This window comes from Trachinotus anak, unplaced genomic scaffold (genome assembly GCF_046630095.1).
Source record: "Trachinotus anak isolate AG129_WGS33_773 ecotype Australia unplaced genomic scaffold, CSIRO_AGI_Tana_v1 ptg000016l, whole genome shotgun sequence".
Lineage (NCBI taxonomy): Eukaryota > Metazoa > Chordata > Actinopteri > Carangiformes > Carangidae > Trachinotus > Trachinotus anak.
Genome location: NW_027273867.1, coordinates 2,163,939 through 2,185,597, shown reverse-complemented (window position 1 = coordinate 2,185,597; position 21,659 = coordinate 2,163,939). Strand labels below are relative to the sequence as shown.

Genomic DNA, 21,659 nt, shown 5'->3' with positions numbered 1-21,659 from the left:
AAATACCATTCAACTAAAGTCTGTTGCCAATGTTCAGTTGACACCAGCACATTACTTTTACATGAACCTGCAGGGTTTAGACCAGACCATGTAAAACTGCTGTCAGACCAAATGTACTGTGAGGTTTTGTTTCAAACATCTGCCTGAATTATTTCTGAATCTGTAGTAAAATAGTAGTAAAATATGATTAAAGCTGTGTTTTCCATATGTCTTTCCTAATATGCATATACATTTCCTTTCCATTTCCATGCCAACCTCTATGTGACAATGTACATTATCTCTGTTCAGCTTATGGTGTTAAGGATGTTTATTTCAACCACAATGCAACCTTGTAGGTGGGGGCTGCAGGGTCAAGTTGGCAGGGAATGAGGCACCCTCCAAAATTAGTGGAGTAAACATGTAATAAATAGTTTAATGCAGTTTTGTAGAAAATGAAAAGAAAATAGCTCTTCAATTGATCACATCCACAGACTTTCAATGTAGTTTTAAGGCACCTGCTGATATATTTGGCTGAGACAAAAGTCTCCAGGCACACAGCTCTCACTGGTAAATGGTTGTACTATTGCTGCAGCTATTTCTACATCAAACTCAAGTGTATTGTGTGACGCCACCACAGACCATAGATTGTTGCATCATATATGATGCAACGGGACGCACTGTTACAGGCAGACATGAGGCCGCACTGTCTAGTTGGCAAAATTAAGGTCGCTACCTATACAGCCTTCAAAATAAAATATTGTTAATCAAATGATATCAAGCTTTTTGGAATTAAAATAAAATGTGAAGCTTCATAAATATTCATGTAAATGTGTATATAGTCATAGCAGGCTTTGCGACATGTTCTCATTGTTTTTGTAAACATGCGTAGCACATTTAGCTGAAATTATCACAAAATTCAACAAACTACCACTACCATCATTACCGGTACCATTACTATTACAACTACTAACACTACTGTATGCCTCTCAAGCAGGCTATGTGTTTAACAGCTGTAGGTTTAACATGATCTATAGATTTTCTGACGAATTTGAATGTAAATTTTAGCTTTAACCGAATTTTAGCTCCTTTATTGTCGTTTGCAGGTGGGCTCTTATTTTGAAGATACAGTCACCGGTTCCGGTTACATGTGGACGGACTCACCTCACGACAGCGCATCAGAGCCAGCTCCCAGCACACCGTGGGGTGACGGCTCCAGCAGCAGGCCGACGGCGCGGACACGAGCAAGGTGAGTGGCTCGGCTCGGCTCGGCTCGGCTCGGCTCGGACTGAATGCGATGTGAACCCGCCTGCATTCCCGCGGAGCGGACCGCAGCGGTGACTTTCATATGAATGGGTTTATAGCAGAACTCCCTCTGATCGCTTACCGTGAAGACGTACACGCACGCGTTGAGCATGCCTGTGGACGCACTGTGGGGCTGGAAACTCGTCCTGCGCGTCGTCCACCAGCAGGACGTTTCATTCAGTCCGCCGGGAAACACCGCCAAGAGGAGGGGGGCGGGAATAAAGGATGAGCTCCAATATTATATCATAATAAGTGATGATCAGTCGAAGAATATAACGATAATGTAATGAATTTATGAGAGCCTCGCAACGATGCGTTGTTAGCTGTCTAGGTTTTCCCAGAGCGAAGCACACTAAATTTGTACTATTTTAAATGGAGATTGGCGTACTTCGGTAAAGTTGGAAAGATATTCACAGATCCGAACTTCCCGATTCAGTAACTCAGAACTAACGCGTTAGGGTTAGGGTTAGGGTTGTCGTGGTGAGGTAGACATAAGCTGCAAACCGGGTTCAATGAGAACGAGGTGGGGAAAGAGCGAGGCTGGCCTGCAGGCGGCGGTGAGCCGGGGGCAGCTCGGAGCAGCGAGGCTTCCCTGAAGTCTGCCTTAAGCTGCTGAAGCAGAAGCTTCTTCCTAAACGGCTCTTTTAAGCTACTATATGTAACTTTTCCACATTAAAGTGTCTAAAAACATCTAGAACTATGTTATATATTTTGTTAAATTGTGTTTTGATATTATCCCAAAATATTTCCATCACTTTTCAAACGTTGAGAAATGTGATTTTGTCTGACAGTTTGCACCACACTTTCACAATACACTTTTTTAGATCTTGAGGTCTGAAAATTGCTGGAAACATTTCGTAAAGTAAGTAGACCAGTTGACAAAAAATATAACAAAAGCCTAATTGTTTTTAGACGTTTTAATGTGGAAAATATTCTATCTTTAATCCTATGACTTGAAGGCTGATTGTGGTGGTGGGAAATAAATCCTGCAGCAGTCTGCCTGAGGACAGGGCGTCTGCAGAACGGCGTGGTTCAGTGTGTAACTGATCCTCTGTTATTCGCCAGCTGTAGAACAGGTAACACAGCCTCTCTACTGAACACTTTACAACAGCTCTTTGGTGTAAGTGTCTCTGGAATGTCTTAATATTCTGATTTGATTTACAGCAGATTTGAGAAAACCTTAATAATCACATATATTCTTTACAAACTTAGTTTCGTTTGTGTGCCAGTTGAACATTACATGTCAGATTATTACTCTGTTGCTGTATGTGAATAAACTGCATGTCTGCCTCTCTTCTCTTTGATCCCTCTCCCACAGCTGTGAAATGTGTGGTATCTGGGCTTTGTTTGGCAGCGATGAGTGCCTGTCGGCTCAGTGCACTAGTGCCATGAAGATCGCTCACAGGGGCCCTGACGCCTTCCGCTTTGAGAATGTCAACGGCTACACCAACTGCTGCTTTGGCTTCCACCGGCTGGCCATTGTGGACCAGCTGTATGGCATGCAGCCCTTACGCATCAAGAAGTTTCCTTTCCTGTGGCTCTGCTACAATGGAGAAATTTACAACCACCACACGGTAAGGACGCTGGCTGCTTCCCTGGAGACATTTGTTGGTGGTAGTTCCAGAAACTCCACCATGGTTAACCCTGACTTTTTCTCTGGTGATGTCATCAGGTTAAAATTTGAATTTTCCCTGGGCTTGAAACTAAAGATGTTCCCAGTTTAATGTTGATTAGCAAATGTTAGCGTGCCAACACACTAAAGTCAGAGGGTGAAGCTGGTAAACCTGCCAAGCGTCAGTGTAATTACATTTGGAGTGGGACTTTCATGTGAAGACACTAGATGACCTAAATTAACCCCTGTGTGTGCTGTCTCTCCACCGTTCACTCAGCTGAGGAAGCAGTTTGAGTTTGATCACCAGACCAGGGTGGACGGTGAGATTTTGCTCCACCTGTACAACCGCTTCGGCATCCAGAAGATGGCTTCTCTCCTGGATGGGGTGTTTGCTTTCGTTCTGCTGGACACTGCCAACAGAAAGGTCTTCTTGGGAAGGGATACGTACGGTGTCCGGCCTTTGTTCAAACTCCTGACAAACAATGGCTTCCTTGCAGTCTGCTCAGAGGCTAAAGGTAACGGGATAGTTTATCATCTTTCTTGAGTCTGGCTCTTTTATACTCCTCTGAGAAGTGTTTTGTGCCTTTTCAGCACTGCTGAACTTGTTATTCTGATCACAGGGCTGACAGACATTACCCACGCGATGGCCACCCCAGCCAACATTGTCCCTTTTCTCCCTGGGCACTTTGAGGTCTTTGATTTGAAGCAGAATGGCAAAGTTCAGTCCATTCAGATGGAGCAGTTTCACTGCTGCACACAAGAGCCTGCTCATGCCATCTATGACACTTTGGAGAGACTACCCACACGTATGTAGCTGTTCACTGTTAACTAACATTTAGTTCTCTGACTTCTTGTTTAGCCTTTTTAAAATCTGACGTCTCCACAGAGTTTGATGAGGAATCGGTGAAAAGCAACATCAGGACCCTGTTTGAGAACGCTGTAAGGAAACGTCTGATGGCTCAGAGGAGGATCGGTTGTCTTCTCTCAGGTAATTTACGATTCTGCCATCTATGTACTGAAACAGCTTTGTGGCTGCTTGATACATGAAACAAAGGATGATGTAGAAGTAAACTACTTAGATAGAAATATAAAAGTATCACCTGCAAACTGGACGCCCCCTCCATGCTTGGCACGCACACAAATACCTCAAATGAAGAGTTTTCCTTAGTTTTGTCACTGAAAAGATGCCGTGACAAATTTACTTGGTCTGCTCTGCCGGTGGCAGAACCACAAACAACCCAGAGTTCCCTCCTTCCGACTGCTTGGCAGTGGGTACACTCGTTCTGCGGCTCTGGTCAAGCTCGTGAAGGTGGATCAGGTCTGTCGTGTTCTTGTTCAGGATTGGACTCTGGCTTGAACTGATGAGGCAGAACTGAAGCCACTGTGAGAGCCACAAGCGTTTGTTTACTTCTGTGTGAGAAAGTAAGACATGAGCAGAACCAGAGCCATGGCTCAGGGCAGAGCGTGTAGTTGCCAGCAGCATGCTGACCAATCAGGGCACACTGGGCTCTGTGTTACCTGTAGTTGGTCTGGCTGTACGACACTGACCCCCCTGTTGTTGCTAGAGCTCCAGAGAGAAGCCTGAGAGAGGAGATCACCATCAAGAGGTTTGCCAATGGTGCAAATTCACGAGTCAGAGTTCACATACACTGAACTCATGTGAAAAGTCGTCCAGAATTGACTTTGGCTCCCCAAGCAAATCCACTGATTGTAGCATTTCCATTGAAACAAATGTGTTTTGGACCAAAGTTTCACATGTGAAAATGCTGGTGGGACCAGACCTAGTGGTCTGTGGTTTGTGGTTTGTGTCAATGATCCACCTTCATGTTGTCTGTTCTTCAGGGGGTCTGGACTCCAGCTTGGTTGCTGCTACACTGGTGAAACTGGCCAAAGAGGAGAAGCTGCAGTATCCCATCCAGACATTTTCCATCGGCTCAGAGGACAGTCCAGACATCATCGCTGCTCGCAAGGTCGGTTCCTCAGATAGAAGACCCTCAGACCCCAGAACATCCCCCGGCAGCAGTGTTAGAGCTCCGTACTGTGAACTCCATGTTAGCTTCTTTACACAGTGAAAGAGCCAAACACTTGCGTGTGGTTAGTGGTGTTTGTGGTTGGAGTCTGGAGTCTGATGTGTTAGTTGTTTTGTGTTGGTCAGGTTGCAGCTCACATCAGCAGTGAGCACCACGAGGTGAACTTCACTGTAGAGGAAGGCATCCAGGCAGTAGAGGACGTCATCTTCCACCTGGAGACCTATGACATCACCACCATCCGTGCCTCTGTTGGTGAGTGCAACATGAAGCGAAACAGAACGAGCTACTTTATGTGTGAGACTGTAATGTGTCTGTGGTGCAGTGTTTTTTTTTTTTTCTTTGATGTTGTGCAGTTGTGTTTTCTTATATTTGGGTGCAGTGGAAAACAGGGCCCCAGCTGCAGCCTTATAAATATCAGTGTATTGTTTACTCTTATTTAAATTAAATAAGAAGAATCAAAGAAGAAGAATCAGAGAAAATGAAAATGATTCAGTATTATTCAGTGTAATATAATACAACCAGCAATGGCCTTTCTGATAAAGTCAACAAAAACTGAGCAGGATGCAAGATGCAGACCAGTGGTTCCCAACCTTTCCCGCCTCATATCCCACTTGAAAATCTCAACAATGTTGGCGGTCCACATACGAGCCCGTAACACTACGGAGGCCAAGTAACATCTTCTCAAAGCATTTTTTAAAAACATTATTTAAATTTCTATTTTTATATTATATAATTACATCTTTTCACCACGATTGTACTGTTTGTCTACCCACTTGCAATACCTTCACGGCCCAGCAGTGGGTCCCAGGCCACAGGTTGGGAACCACTGATGTCGGCTGCTGCAGATCTGTTATATTGGACTAATAAACACTGAACAGGTTTTGGGTGGTGAGTGTAGGACATAAACCTCATCATCTGAGCGCTGGAGTCGACCTTCTCCTGCATATTAAAGAATGTTACACTGGTGGTTTATGTATTTCAGACCTTTTAGCACTTTACTGTATGTTGCAGAAATAATCCACATTATTCACACTGAACTCCAGGAGGATTCACAGAAGGTCAGCCCTGTTTCTGTCAGAACAGGAGCAGGCCAGTGATCAGTACATATGAAACAGCACACAGCAGTCTCTTTGTGAGATAATCAGTGATGTTTGTACGTTTCTGCCCTGAAATCATTATGTGGGTTGGACCGCCACCTTTCAGCTGATCACAGTGCTCACTGATGCTGAATCACTGCATTCCTTTTCCTCCTGATTTCCCTCAGTGAATCACAGTGGGATCCAGTGGGATTAGTTCAGTGGGGGGCAATGTACGCAGTGTTTCCCATACTTCATTTATTTGTGGCAGTTAGCTACAATATCAACACTGGCCGCCTCATATTGATTTCCTTTTCTTTTTTTTTTCTAATTTAGATGGATAAAAGCTTATAGTTGATTTACTCAGCCGCCCCTTGCCTCTCTCTCTCTCTCTCTCTCTCTCTCTCTCTCTCTCTCTCAAACACATTAACAACAGACCCTAGTCACTGCATCCGCGGGCAGTTCAAAAATCCATAAAGTTTTAAAATATTTTTTCGTTATTTAATCAGGACATCACGTTGATCTGATTTAAAGATGTGATTTGACCCTGTCTGTCTGCTCCTCTGTGCAGTGTGTGTGAGCTGTGACTAGGCTCACTGCTGCCCCCCCCCCCCCCCCCCAAATGTGCCACAACCCACTGATCACATGTAATAATGAGTACAATCTACATATAAAAATGACCCACAATGCACCTCTGATATGACCCCACCCTGACCGAGAACAGGAGGCAGTAATTTAAGGTGTGGGTGCATCATTAAAACCAAAATGACCCAAACAAAAAAAACAAATGACACCATCTAACTATGAAACAACAACACACAACATGCATCGTATCCAAACTGGACTCAGACAGCATCTGCAAAACAAAGTGTAATTTATTACCTGTGTATCAATTATGTGATTCTTACTTTGGTTTTATTATTTGATCAGTTCATCAAAATATTATCAAAATCACAATATGACCCAGTGCAGCATCCAAACCACAGGAACCGCTGCTATTAGAGGCAAAGTGGGTCCCATCAGACTGTAAATGAAACGCTGAGGTGCTACACAGACGCCTGGCCTGTTATTTCATACGGTCGTTGTTGATTAGAAAATTTGAAGTTGGTATCACTGCATTATGTTATTGATTGTTGAATTTTGGCACAGAAAAAAAAATCTTGAAAAATTGTAATATATTTATATTATTGTATTTTATGTTTCAGGTGTTTTTAGAATTACATGATCGTATGTGATGTTTCATGTTTTGATGCTGCCACTGAACAGCAGTTCAAAGTTTTATTTAGCACGTGCCAAGGTACAGCGTACACTAAGAAAAGCAGTGAAGTGATGGTCGGACTCGGCAGCAGAGCAAAAAACAAAAAAAAACAAACAAAAAAAATATCACGTGCATTCCTGCATAGTATAGACTACTGGCCTTTTTCGGGGCTTAGCTTTGTGTTGTGTCAACGTTCTTCATTCACTCATACGAGCAGCGTTGTAATGGGGTCAGTGAGTGTAACGCAGCACCTCTGTCTGTTCCTCTGCAGGGATGTACTTGGTCTCAAAGCACATCAGGGAGAAGACCGACAGTGTGGTGATCTTCTCTGGAGAGGGTTCGGATGAACTGACTCAGGGATACATCTACTTCCACAAGGCAAGTCCTCCAGTAACCAATCACAGCAGCCGGGTCAGACAAACTAAGGTTTGACTCGTGATTTTTAAAGAGAAAGATAAAAAATACTTTATTGATCCCTCTATATCCAAATTCTCCATTAGCTTATTTGTGTATTTAGTAAAGATTGAGTCTGTGTCATGATCCACTGTCTCTGTCTGAGGCGTTGAACAGTGTGATGACAGTGAACAGAGGATTTCCAGAACCTTTCAGTCCTGCAGCAGAGGGATGAGACGTTGGCTGCTGCTGTGGCCTGTGGTTGTTTTGCAAGAAAATGATTCTGTTTTAATTATCAGGCCTCAGAATCAGAGGGAGTCAAATGTACAATGAAGAGACGCAGATCAGTTCACCTGTGTTTAGGCTCAGGAGACAGAAGCAGGATAAACAGGAGGTGAAGTCGGGGGAGGGTGGTGGCTGGCAACAGACAAAAAAAAGTGGCAGAGAGACAGTGGAGATGATCTGCTGGTATATACCAGGAAGGGGAGAACTCAGGGCTGGAAGGCGGGAAAGACTGGGGTTACTGCAGGGATATCGGCATAGTGCCACATTATAAAAATCAACAGCTTCCATCCTTTCAGAGTCAAGTGACAGAATCACAAGAGTCAAGTTCAGTTCTGTGGCACAGACACATGTTTGATTTCCACTGTGCAGCGCAGCAATTCAGATAAAGAACCCCTGCTTCAGTTCAGCAGAGGGGTCGCCATACAGCAGGAGGAGGAACTGAACCATGTGACCAACTGAAGTATGCTGAAGCCCTGGATAACAGCCGACTTATGGAAGGTGGTTGACACTCACCTCCTGAGACATCAGTCTCATCATTTAACACAGTGTGAGAGCAGATTCTTTTATAATTGTACAATATCCAACAGTGCACAGGCTCAACGAGGTCGTGCAGGAAGATCTTGGCTGTATATACAACTGAAAACTTAGAAGACAGGATGAGTGTTGTCAGACAATGTGACGCCAGTCTGACCTCATACGAGCAGAGTCTCCTCAACATAAACTGGCTCTCTCAGTGTTTCACAGTTTGTTCAACTGACTGTATTATTTTCTTTGTTGATAGTAGATGATGATGTTTGAAGTTGTACATTTCACGCTGTGATCTTAGAGGGTGGAAAAAGATGCTGTGGTCTTTACGTGACCCTGACTGCAGTCACTTCAGACTGGTACTGTGTAAGATCTGCTGTCATCACTGTTTGGTCAATTCAGAGAGGACGATGTGGTTCAGTTTCCGTCACATGAACATGAAGGGCTGAATGTCTGAACTAAGTGTGTGTTCCTGCTCCTCCAGGCTCCGAATCCCAAAGCAGCAGCAGAGGACAGCGTTCGACTGATGAAGGAGCTCTACCTGTTTGATGTTCTCCGTGCTGATCGCACCACTGCTGCACATGGGTAGCACCTTTCACTTCATCTCCCAGCACTGCCATCGCTAGAGAACTAAGGCTAGGAGCACTCCTTAAAGGTCCACACAGTCTAAAGGGAGATGTCCATGTGTTTTTTGAAAAATATAAAAATCTAGCAGATTTCAGGTAAACACTGAGAGAAACCAAATCCTGAAGGTTGGATGGAGGGTCCAGGTGGGCGGGGCTTGGGGCATGGCTGAGGGCTGTGACTGCTTTGTTGTGACATCACAAAGTTCCAGAAGTCCTGACGGCTGGTTTTAAGGCTCAGTATCTGAATACAGGCTGTGTGCATTTCTCTGTGGACTGAGGCTTTGATACTTTCACAGTATTAATATAGAACCTAGACCTGCTTTATAATCACAAACACATGGACATCTGCCTTTAGACTGTATGGAACCTTTCAAAAAAAAGCAACTGAAACATAAAATACAACAACTCCCCATGATAATATCATGTATCGTGATATTTGGGCTGCACTGTATCGAGATATTACATTTTGGATATAGGCCAAGCCTAATGGCACAGTGGTGTCATTCACAGAATTTACAAACAGTCTAAAACCCAGAGATATTTAGTTTACAATGTTCCACAGTAAAGAAAAGTAAATATCAAACAGCAATTTAGCATTTTTTCATGATTAAACAACTTAAACCATTCATTGATTATCACAGTATTACAGCCTGTTCATTTTCTGTCAATCTCCTAATTGATGTACAAATTATTTCAGCCCCGTTGAACTGTGGGATACTCTCTGTGTATGAATGCTGGTGGCAGCTCTTAAAACATTTAATTCACTTTGTGTTGTTTCAATGAAAAATATAATTAGTCATCCCTGTATGAAGCATCAGTGCAATTTCAGTTTTTTGGTGCTTTTATTCAGGAAGTCATTTATGAATTGGGCAGAAAAACAGACTTTATGGATTGATGTCAGACATTGTGCTAATTAATATTGTGCAGCAGCTTTTAGGAGCGTTAATGTTCAGTTCTGTGATGGTTTTAATGATCTTGCTTTCAATTTAACCACAAAAAGGTAAATCCTCCATGGACGGAAACAGCAGCAGCATGATTGAGGCACATCACCAGTAAAATTAATCATGCATTGTAATTACAGCAAAATGTGATTCATTAAACCTCAATAATAAGCCACAGGATCCAAATCCATCATGATCAATAAGGTAAAAAAATTTTGAGTCATGAAAATGAATAAAAAATGATGACCACTGATAAATGATAGTGATCAACCATTTTCTACCAGCTGAGGTTGAAGGTTTGAGGGAATCACTTGTGTGCAACACTCATCCTTGTGCTCAGAGGTCATATAATGAATCACTGACTTTTCAAATGTTTTTTTTATTTTTTATGTCTCAACTCACCGGTTGAACTTGTTACTTCTCAGTCTGGAGCTCAGAGTGCCTTTCCTGGACCACAGATTCACGGCGTACTACCTCTCCCTGCCCGAGGAGATGAGGATTCCTAAGGTCAGTCGATCTTCGCAGTCAAACCAGATGTCTGACGGCGAAAACAGGAACCGAGGCAGTGACACCTGTGTTATGTTGTGTGTCCTGTGCAAGCAGAATGGAGTGGAGAAGCACCTTCTGAGGGAATCTTTCAAGGGTATCAACTTGATCCCTGATGAGATCCTGTGGAGGCGCAAAGAAGCCTTCAGCGACGGTATGATGTCTGTGAAGAAGTCATGGTACACCTGCCTGCAGGAACATCTGGAGTCGATGGTACGTGCTGCTGTAGGACCGACCAATCACGCGGTGACTGATACCATGATCAAGCTGATCAGTTTGATCAGTTTCATGTCCAAAGAAGAAGGAACAATGAAATGTAGATCAGTCCAGTGAGAGAGTATTAATGGCCTCCATGATGAAGAAATATTTTATGCAAAGCCGTTTTTGATGGTAAAAATAACAAAACTCATTTAAAACAGGTCCCACAGGGAGTCACTGGTCCCACTTCCTGTGGCTGATGCTGTGGCTGAAGGCAAAGAGCAGATTAAGGTTGATGCACAGTTAAACTACTGAAGTCAAGTATTATGAGTAGTGGTCAGTTATGATTGTTCCTCTCTTTACATGGTCTTATCCATGCTGATGTGGGTAACAGGTAGCCTGAGGGAAGTCTAGACTCCAGAGCTCTGCAGAAGCAGCACCTGAGGCTCCTGAGGCCTCCGAGGCCCCCTGTAGACTCAATGTATGGACCCCTTTCCCAGCAGACATTTTGACTTGACAAGGCAGGAAAAGCACATGAGTAAATAATACTTGAAGGATGGCCGCAGTCCATTTACAGTAGGTGAGGCAAATCCAGGGTCCTGACACGCCAGATTATTTTGATAATTTGATAATCTGATTTTTTAGATCTTACAATATCGAACTGAGTCTCACATTAAGATGTAGCTAATGTTGAAACAGAGCCCCCCACCTGAAGATGCTTATTATACTGTCATAGCAGTAACAGTTCCCCACAGAATCACTTCTTCTTCTGTCAACAAAATAAAAGCACAAGAATGTTCCTGCAATTCTATAGTTCAAACAAGCTTTTAGCTTTTATAATGAAAAGTTCTGACAGAAGGTTCCAAAGGTTCTGTCACTTGCTTTACAGCAGCTATATGATGTGATATGAAAAAACCATTTCAATGAATCAGCCAAACAATGAAGTAAATTTAAGTTGCGTATTTATTCATCAGTTTCTTAAAATTAGCCTTTGATTATGTTCTGGCCCAACATGTAATGGGTTAGAAAAAATTTGCCGAGGCCAAACTTACTTGCCGACCCCGACCTACATGCTTGAACTGTGCAGGAAATCAGGATGATGATGACATTTAGCTCAGTTTATTTATCTTTGGACAAAACAATCAGACTTAATGGTGCAACTGTTCTGGAGCTTTCAGTCATATCACATGATCTTCAGTGGCTGGAGTTGTCATTGAGTTGTCTAAATTTCCATATGTGGGTCACATTAAGACTTCAATCCTGACTTGGAAACAGTATCAACTTACAGGTTCACAGAGGAGCTGTTCTGGAGTTTTTGATCACATCACAGGGTCTTCATCAGCAGATGAGGTTTTACAGAATTTCATTTTTTTTGTCACAGTGTTTACAGGGGTGAATCTTAAAGGAAACAGCACTGAAGCTGAGAAAACAGTCAGACTGTATCATTTTCAGTTCGAAATGGGAACACGTGCTTGCAGTCAATAGTGTGTGCAGATTTGATCATGTGTAAATGATGGAGCCCCTTCCCCCATGTCTGAGCGGCTCTCTGTCCTCTCTCAGGTGAACGACGACCAGATGGAGAAGGCTCGCAAGACGTTCCCTCACAACCCCCCGTACACCAAAGAGGCCTACTACTTCAGGCAGGTGTTTGAGAAGCACTACCCCGGCCGCGCCGAGTGGCTCTCCCATTACTGGATGCCGCGCTGGATCAACGCCTCTGACCCATCAGCCCGGACCCTGTCCATCTACAAACCTGATAAAGACCAGTGATTGGCTGGAGCAGCTGCGTGCCTGTGTCCGTCACTCAGTTATATGTTAGTCCTCTCTGTAAACTCTGCTGTGCTATACTGAGCTTTACCTTGCTGATCAAATTTAACGCACTAGGAATTAGTCTGTTACACTGTACATGACGTGTGTCACACTGGGATGTGCTTTAGTCTTTTGGGGCTCAGATCCAGCCGTATGTTTCTCAGACCTCCTGTTCAGGCAGTCCCACTTATTCATAAACTGACGGGACTCAGCTTTGAGACCGTGTGAAAGCAGCAGGGCTGATGTGTGTGCTCCAGCATCCTGTCATCCACTGTGCGCACTTAGCACAACCTGCTACAGACTCTTTCAAAAGAAGTTTGTGAAGGTCTCCTGTGTTTCCCGTGCATCACAGAAATCACACCTTGAAGATCAGCAGCGTCAGCCCTCAGCCGCCGCTCTGAGCAGCCTCAGCGCTGCTGTGCAGACGCCATGTGCTGCAGGAACACAAGTGAATTATGAGCTGTTAAAGGCCCTGTGTTAGTAGATGTACTGATTAAAATTCAAATGAATCTGTTTAGTTAGATGCCCATGAAATAGAAGATGGGAGAAGAGAGACATGTCACAGCTTGTCAGACATTGACAGACGGTGCACAAAATAACAGATGTTGAAGCACGTCCAAAGTCATTTCTGAGGCTGCAGTTTGTCTCGTTGATAAACATCCCTTTAATGCACCATTAATGTACAGCGCACTCAAGTGTTACGTATTAGAAGATGCTGAAATGCATCTGGCCACACACACATCAAACACTGTCAGCTGGCTGCGCTGTGCCATCTGCCTGCGCGGGAACCAGAAGAATTCATCCCAGCCGAAAACCTTAGGGGCTGCATGTCTTTGTTTTACTGAGTGACAAAGTCCAGCCAAGAGTTGGACCTGATTAATTCAATCTAATTAGCAAATATAAGTGCTGTGCTTATGAGACGTGCATTTTATTAGTTAAATATTCATTAGAAGTTGTCGTGCTTCAGTTTTCTAACAGTTGTTGCTCCTCTTTAGATCCGAGCTGTAGAAGCACAGGTGCGTTCAGCGCCTCTTGCCATGTGCTGACGCGTGTTCTGTGCATGTGGTTTGTGGTAGAACTCCTAAGAGTCAGTCATTCTTTAACAGGTAGATCTGACCAACTCTGTCAGAGTCCAAGTTAATCCTCCAGTCGCTGGATGTTGAGATGTCTGAGATGAAAAGGACCCTGCAGAGACATAATGAGGCTGAACAGGTGATGACTCCCAGCGAACACTGGTCGTCTGCAGCTGCAGTCTGTGAGGTCTGCTGACCCAACTACAACATTCTGAGTCTGAGCTTCAGCTGTGATCAGGGTTCATGAACGCAACATCAGTCTCATCCTGATTACATGAGAAAACATTTTACACAGCTCGCCTACTGAAAGGTTACTTTGAGAGAGCCTCATAAATCACATTTGACATAATAGTAAATGTATTTTAATAACTTCAGACTGTTGCTTGACCTCACGTTGATCATTAGAAGGACCTCAGTTGTTTCTAAGATGTATATGTTGGTTTTGGCTTTAACCTCACATGAATTATGCAGAGCTGCTAACACTGCTGCTGCAGCTCGTTGATTGGTTCTGTGTATATGCAACGTGTCAGTTATGTACAGGTGAGTCATGACTTCTCACACTGGTTGATGACGAGTCTCCGGTTTGAGGTGACTATGCAGACGTGTGTTTCAGACTAGTGTGTGTTACTTTATGTTCGTGATAGAAATGTGTCAACCCATGTGATGTGACATGAGTGCCATGATTTGTCAGGTTTCATTAGATTTGCTTATATCATGATAAAAAAATACATGTACCACAGTATCACTTGTTTGATGGTTGAGAAGTGAACTGATGACTGTAAACTTCAGGCAGTGGACAAAATACAGCCTGCTATGACCTCCAGTTTGAACATTAGTTTATTGCACCATGTTGTCACTTGTATACTTTTGTCCACTCCCTGACGTATTCATTACCAGCATCTTTTTTCCTAGTAATTGTTTCTGTGTCATTCTGACTGCTACTAAAATAAATTCCTCTGGCTCTGCAGTGTGATGAGTTTGTGTGCAGCACCTCCTTCCCCCACCAGAGTGTCCCCTTATCCCACTCAACCAGCAGGGTTCATCACAGTCAGTTATGCATCACAAGGAGTTCACAACTTGCAAGCTGACGTTGAACCAGTAAAGAAAATAATTTTAATATTTGTCAGATCACTATAACACACAGGTATCCTGTCACATCGGACAGTCCAGCCAGAACACAACGGCTCCTCTGAAGTCAGTTGAAGCCAAAATGAGAACCTGTCCCAGTGTGTTGTATTTATAGAACAATCAGTTGCAATTAAACAGTTATGAGGCACTATACAGTGACTTTGGCAGTGCAATTTTCAGCATACCCTGGGGTACAGCTTTGCTCTGATGGTCCACAACAACATTTAGTCTTTGTGATATGGCAGATAGTGGAAAATGCTCACAGAAAGCACAAACATTAACAATGATGCCCCCCCCCCCCTCCAATCTACCTTCTGCTGGGACAAATTAAACTGGCACAGGTACAGCACTGCTACTTCACTACAATGTGGAAACAGAATCATTTTATTTGACTAACAGCTATACACAGTGAGGAGAAACTGAGGCATCCCGCCTCCCACGGATGAGGAACGGCTCGATGAGAAGCAGGCGGCTGCAGAGACGACCCTTTAGCGGCGCTTGTTGTACGTCTGTATTGTGCTCCACTCGTAGGACTCTGCAGAGGGAGAGAGCTCGTTAGCGTCACACTTCACTGTCTCTGGTCCTTCAATCACTTCGTAACATAAAGTCAGAGCTGAAGGAGGACTGAACTGAACTCACCTGGCTCCTCTTGGCTTCTTTTCCCCATCAGTCCAACAAAAGAGTTGACTTTATGCCCTTCACAGAAAAAGATATTTCAGTTTGAAACACTTCATGTAGATCAGTGTGTGACCAACTTAACACCACAACTGCAGCCAGGGCCATGACCAAGACTTTAGAAATACTGAAGTTCCCCCAGCACAACCCCACCCACAACAGCTACAGGAAAAATCTGATCGTTTAGATTTTATTTTATAGATAGACATTTCATTATGTAGCTTAATGTTTCTCTATTTATTCATTAAGTTAAATCTTTCATTATATTTTCTGTGACATCTGTCTTCCTGGATGTCACAAGGTACTTCTGTACCAAGTTGAAGCCAAAACACTTCTTCTACAGAACTCCAGGTACAGAAGCTGTAGATGTCGAAGGGACTGGAGACAGAATAATAAACTAGTGTCCTTGTCTGACTGTTTATGTAAAGGGAGGAAGAGGAAAGAAAGCACAGTTAATAACAACATGTCTAATGGCAGCAGCCTCAATGATTTGTGGGGAAAAAAAACATGTTAAGAATCGTACATGGAGATAGTTAGGAGACAGTAAGAGACAAGTTAGACCAAAGGCCAGAAAATGGTGTCACAGAGCTCTTAGAACAAAAACACCTCAAACTGATCCGAGCAGCTCAAAGCCAGTCTTCCAGGACATGTCCTCAACATGTTCATGTCCTGAAATGTTACCATTGTGTCTGAATCAAATTTGGTATCGAGAACTGTGGAATTTAATAGTTTTTGTTCATCAGCTGTTCATCAGCAGTAGCCGTATTTCCGTTGCAGTTTGTGCAAAACAGAAGTGATTTTAGAAAAGTTTAGAAACCTCAGTTGTGAGTGGTTTGAGTTTCCACTGTGTGATGTTATGTGAATAAAGCTGTTTTCTCCTCTTGTGATATCACTCAAATTACACATGATGGCAGATTTCCAGCATCTGCCTCGGCCTGAAACAACACACACCATGACTTGAATGTGAGATAAGTGTTTCCATTTTACTTCTGCGAAACATTGGTTTGTCCAATAGTCTGAAGAACAACCTCATATGAAAAATTAATTTCAAGATGTTTAGTCAGTTGTTCCAAACTGTTCTGTCAGGTTCTGTTGGGTTCTGTCAGGTTCTGTCTGTTGGGTTCTGTTGAGTTCTGTCTGTCAGGTTCTGTCTGACAGGTTGTGTTGAGTTCTGTCAGGTTCTATAGGGTTCTGTCAGGTTCTGGCTGTCATGTTATGTCTGTTGGGTTCTGTTGGGATCTGTCAGTCAGGTTCTGTCGCGTTCAGTTAGGTTCTGTCTGTCAGGTTCTGTCTGTCAAGTTCTGCCTGTTGGGTTCTAAAAGGTTCTGTCTGTCAGGTTCTGTTGAGTTCTGTTATTTTCTGTCTGTCTGGTTCTATAAGGATCTGTCTTTCAGGTTCTGTTAGGTTCTATAGGGTTCTGTCTGTCAGGTTCTGTTGAGTTCTGTCAGGTTCTGTCTGTCAGGTTCTGTCGGGTTCTGTCTGTCAGGTTCTGTGACGGACAGCTGCAGACTGACTGTGGCTCCAGTCAGTCACAGTAATGGGCTGTAAACTGAGGATGAGGATGAGGGGGGTGGTGCAGAGCCCTGAGGGAATATCCTACATTACAAACATCAATATTTGCATTACACTGATGAGAGTCGACTGTGAACGTATAAAATATGCCTCTCACTGAACACTGAACCCTGAACGTACTGGAGACATAATATGGTGCTGCCTTGTATTAGTGTGTGAGTCTGATATTTTGTGTAAGAAAACAGTGTAGGTACATCAGGGTAGAAAGCATCCTGGGTATAAGTGAAGGGTAAAATGCACAGCTCCTTCCATCCATCACAAGCGTAAACAATCCAATTTAACTCTCAGATGTCCTTGAGGCATTGATCCCAGAACCCCATCCCCACCCCCTAATGATGAGTGACTTATAGTCCAGCCTGCATCAGAGGAATAAATTAAATGTATACTTATTTATGCTGTGCTGGGTTGCATCACTGAGTGGGTGACTAATTTAGACAAAAACCCCTCACAGAGAGAAGAGGAAAATCCCCTCCTCCTCATTCCCTTTTTCCTCTGTGTCTTTATCTCTCTCCTCTGTCCCACACAGACGTCTGCTCTGTGCTGCCATATTCATGACGCACCGACGTTCAAAACAACAGCCATGGTGCAACAATCTGTGGCGGCTATCAGTTAATTAAATCCTGTGAAATTGTTTGCTCCCTCCAATTTATGCACTCTTTCTTAACCAGGGACACAAATATAAATATTCTACTCAATTAGTGATGTTTGCAAAATCTGGGAGGATTCAGTTATTCAATAGGTTGATTTTATTTTAACACTGATGCCACGTTCTGTATGATGGAAAACAAATATAGTAATACACAATGATTTACTACAGGACTTTTTTTTTTACAGTATTTTTACTGTGCAGTAGTTTGCCAGCAGAACCCACATCACTAAATCTGAGTGACCTGAACCTGAACCTGAGTTTCTGAACGACAGTGCAGATGATGTTCTGTCCATTTCAGATTGAATTTAAGAACACACCCAGAACAGTCAGCTGGCTAATAGTTACTTTTCATCATTAACTCATGTTGATATAATTTAATTAACTCTGCGTGTGGGCTCCAGGCTGCTCGCACACAAAACACACTTGGACCAACGACAGCTGAACTACATGGTTTGATGGACTTTCACGAGATTTTTCGACAAATCGCGCGTGTTTCTGGACTCACATGAAAAACACTTCGCCACACTTTGAACATTTAGTTCTCTCCTTTGTCACTAAGAGGAGGGTCTCTGTGTTCGTGTGTGCGCTGCACAGTGCGAGAGAGAGAGAGAGAGAGAGAGAGAGAGAGAGAGAGAGAGAGAGAGAGAGAGAGAGAGAGAGAGAGAGAGAGAGAGAGAGAGAGAGAGAGAGAGAGATGTCTCTCTTCTGTGTTGGGAACAGTGAAAATAAAACAGAGTTGGTGAGATGAGAAATGAAGTTAATTCTTATGGCAATAATAAACAAGAAATCTTTTTTCTTCATTTCTCCAGTACCAAGAGCAGAACCGTTAAAATTGGAGCTTATTGATACTATGGTCTTTCAAATTTAGCCCTGAGCCGTGTTTAATTCAACGTTTCAGTACCCATCCCTACTGGTGGGAGTTTTTATTGCTTGTTTATATCATACACATTATATTTAGGCTGATTTTTATAGACTTAATCTGTTTAAATGTACTTACTTTTAGGCCAAGAATAGCATGAATGAAGTGTGGAGAAGGCTTTGAGACAGCATTTAAAACATGTTGGGAAATAAAACTTGCAGAGACTGATAACTGAATCAGTGAAATATGAAAGATCCAAATAAAATATTTTTTTGAGTTTCTTTTTGGTGGGGGGGGGACATAACCACAGTACATCTAAAATCCTGACTATGACCCTGCACAGCATCATTTCTCCAACCTATTAAATCCTTCAGGTTATTAGAAAACACTCAAAAATCACCTCATATGGAGACAGGTGTTTTTAACAGACACGACCATATGACCAGAACTGAGGGAATGAGGACAGATGTTTCCAGCAGACACTAATAAATGATCACACTGAGTCATCAGCTGGAGCTCCACTAAATCTTACTGATTTCATCCTGACTGTGCAAGATCAGATGGACATGCAGCACAGAACTGACATAACATAGATTCTAAATTATATAATAACAAGTGAGTGAATGTGATTTGTGTGTAGTACTTACTTTTGCGGGTGATCTGTGCATTTGCTGTGTGAGGAGAGACAGGACAAAGTTTAGAGACAGGTCTACAGAAGCAAACAAAAACTGCACAGTGCTGAGAAGCAGCTCTCACCCATGGAGCGCTTCCCCATCAGACCGATGAACTGATGTGGCCGCGGCTTTCTCGTCATCCTCAGGAGGATTTCTCTGAATGGGTTGCTGGAAAGCCAGCCATCCTGAGGAGGGAAAATCTCAATGAGTGTGACATGGAGACATAGTGTCACTGTGCTGTTCCTATGTGTTGAAACCTCTGTGTGAAGACAAAAGACTTTGGGGACAAATGAAGCCATAACTGCGAACTGAAACGTAGGAAGGAATGATATGCAAAGAATATTATACCGCGATAATTTTTGGCAGAAATTTGCAATTACGACATGATTTCTGCATTTCATGACAAAAATTTGAAAATGCTATATGGAGAATATGATTTGGAGGCTCTGTAGCACCACAATACTTCATTTATGTTGTAACACATTTCACCTTTATCAAAAAAATTTGTAGCTCTGGAAAATTAGATATTGCACTTAACCATAATGCAATTTCAATAATATTTCTAGTAATTGATCAACGCTACTGAAAAGGTATTTTATCTTTATTTTATCTGGTATTTGCACATTTTTTCTCTTAATTACTACTCTTCTGCTGATGAATTTAAAAAAAAGCCAAATACCTGACTTGGACATTTGATTATCATTATCTTGAAAAATTTTATCTGACCCACCCACCCCCACTCGCACCACACCCCTCCCACACCACCACCTCCACCACATAATCCACATAAGCCTTGAATTGTGCACTTTCATTAAGTGTTTCTATTTCTATCTTAGGATATATTTCAGAAGCATACATTAGTCTGCTGAGATGTGGTCCTGGGAGCCACTAATGTCCAGTTTTAGTGATTTATTGTGGGGCTCATTGGTCTGCAGAATGCCCAACAGTTTAAGGAATTAGCTGAGGAGCTTGGCTCGTGTCCAGCTCGCAATGTCAAACACAGGATGTGTTTCACATCAGTGGAGATCTTCTGGGTTTCGGCTGTGCACTTAGGGCTTTATTTAATTTCCCATTGGCTGGCTGTTCTTCAACAATCCTCATCTTCATCTTTCTGAGGCTGTTCAACATATTTATGGTGCAAAATCAAAATTCTTATTTCAAAATTCATTATTTTATCTTCTGATGCATTCATTTGCTGTATCCTGTGCTTCTCCAAATATTGACAGTATTTGGGAAAATTCATAAATTAACTTAATTAAACTGGACCTAGAAAAGACAGATTTGTGGTCTACTGGCAGCAGATATGTTTCTAGTTTTAGTAGTTTCCACACTGTGCATGTCTGCATCTACTCTTAAGTCTAATAAGTTAGAAATAATCAGTCAGCTCAAAATTATGGCTGATGGAGACCAAAGAGTGAGTAAAACATCAGACCTCATTATAAAACATCTGGATCAGTGTAGCTAATATTATCACCTACAGGTATTATCAAAAAAGGTTTTTGTAGCAAATACCCTCCTGCGTGATTGGATGCTGGTTAACTGACCTTCCTGAGTAAAACAAGCTGAACATCCAGTTTGATCTCACTGGCTCACCTTCTGTCACATTTTTACAGTAGACACAGGTTCCTCAAAGCAAATGAGAAACAAGTGTCATTTACGTGTAAGTGGAAACTACCTGTATCTGGTTGCTGCTCGCCCAGTAGTCCGCCTCTTCCTTTGCCTCGTTTTCCTCGCAAAAAACTTGGACGACGGCGAAAAAAGCCATTAAAACCGGTAAAAGCAACAACTTCATGGCGCCAAACCTCTTTTCTTTCCGCGACGCAATAAAATTCAGTCAGATTTACTGTGAAAAATATTACGAAAATAACCCGTTGACAACAAGTACAAAACAAAACAAAACTAAAGTAGAGAGGCGTTCAGGCAGGAGCAGCGGCTCAGCTGTGCGCACCGTGTCTTCCCTCAGAGATCAGTAGTCCATCGCGCATGCGTGCGTCGAAGCGCCGTCCCGCCGCTGTCTCCGAAGCTCGTGCACTCGGTCTCGTGCGTCCTGCACCTGTGCGGAGCCGCTTTCCCGCGCGCCTTTATAGCAGCCAGGGCACCGTTGCCTAGAAACGCCGCCACAGCCGTGAGAGAGTTCCGATACTTTTTTAGTTGAGTTACCGGTCGCAGGACTTCAGTCGTCAGCGGCTGTACATGCTGTGCGTCACCGGGCAGTTCCCCGCCTCACACCGCTTTTATTATCAACATCCAGTAATTGATCGTAACACAGCTGCGATCACTCACACTGATAAGAAAGTTTGTCCAATAACGGTGTAGTAATTTCTCACATTCAGGAAGGCGCCGGCAGCAGCCTCGCGGTGGACGGGCTTCACATTTCACAGCACAGTGAAAGTTGCAGCTCTAAACGTGTAACAAATCATGATTGTAAACAGCATTTTCTGCTTCTGTT

General features: G+C 43.0%; 2 protein-coding genes across 3 annotated transcripts; one reads left to right on the top strand and one right to left on the bottom strand.

Moving 5' to 3' along the window:
• Positions 1 to 1,094: 1,094 nt before the first annotated feature.
• On the top strand, positions 1,095 to 14,620 carry asns (asparagine synthetase). 2 transcript variants are annotated; one of them, XM_071499448.1, is made up of 13 exons: positions 1,131 to 1,225; positions 2,241 to 2,357; positions 2,600 to 2,855; positions 3,171 to 3,408; positions 3,514 to 3,699; positions 3,780 to 3,881; positions 4,736 to 4,863; positions 5,049 to 5,175; positions 7,529 to 7,635; positions 8,945 to 9,045; positions 10,453 to 10,534; positions 10,631 to 10,786; positions 12,332 to 14,620. In XM_071499448.1, the coding sequence occupies exons 3-13, from the start codon at positions 2,607 to 2,609 to the stop codon at positions 12,539 to 12,541; spliced, it is 1,686 nt and encodes a 561-aa protein (XP_071355549.1). In that variant the 5' UTR covers positions 1,131 to 1,225; positions 2,241 to 2,357; positions 2,600 to 2,606; the 3' UTR covers positions 12,542 to 14,620. The 2 variants fall into 2 exon arrangements, with proteins under 2 accessions (XP_071355548.1, XP_071355549.1); XM_071499447.1 differs by lacking the exon at positions 2,241 to 2,357 and having other exon boundaries at positions 1,095 to 1,225.
• Positions 14,621 to 14,743: 123 nt separating this feature from the next.
• On the bottom strand, positions 14,744 to 21,267 carry tac1 (tachykinin precursor 1). The gene is made up of 5 exons (XM_071499449.1): positions 20,886 to 21,267; positions 19,293 to 19,395; positions 19,184 to 19,207; positions 15,421 to 15,477; positions 14,744 to 15,316 (listed from the first exon to the last, which is right to left on the bottom strand). Exons 1-5 carry the CDS (start codon positions 21,000 to 21,002, stop codon positions 15,270 to 15,272), a joined length of 348 nt encoding a protein of 115 aa, XP_071355550.1. The 5' UTR covers positions 21,003 to 21,267; the 3' UTR covers positions 14,744 to 15,269.
• Between the last annotated feature and the right edge of the window lie 392 nt (positions 21,268 to 21,659).

Excerpts from the sequence above, each read along its gene's own strand:
- asns (XM_071499447.1), top strand. The coding sequence starts at position 1,125 with ATGTGGACGGACTCACCTCACGACAGCGCATCAGAGCCAGCTCCCAGC. Across the intron at positions 1,226-2,599 it reads ACGGCGCGGACACGAGCAAG|CTGTGAAATGTGTGGTATCT; the intron begins GTGAGTGGCTCG and ends CCTCTCCCACAG. Across the intron at positions 4,864-5,048 it reads ACATCATCGCTGCTCGCAAG|GTTGCAGCTCACATCAGCAG; the intron begins GTCGGTTCCTCA and ends TGTGTTGGTCAG.
- tac1 (XM_071499449.1), bottom strand. The coding sequence starts at position 21,002 with ATGAAGTTGTTGCTTTTACCGGTTTTAATGGCTTTTTTCGCCGTCGTC. Across the intron at positions 19,208-19,292 it reads GATGGGGAAGCGCTCCATGG|CAAATGCACAGATCACCCGC; the intron begins GTGAGAGCTGCT and ends CTCCTCACACAG. Across the intron at positions 15,317-15,420 it reads AAGAAGCCAAGAGGAGCCAG|AGTCCTACGAGTGGAGCACA; the intron begins GTGAGTTCAGTT and ends CTCCCTCTGCAG.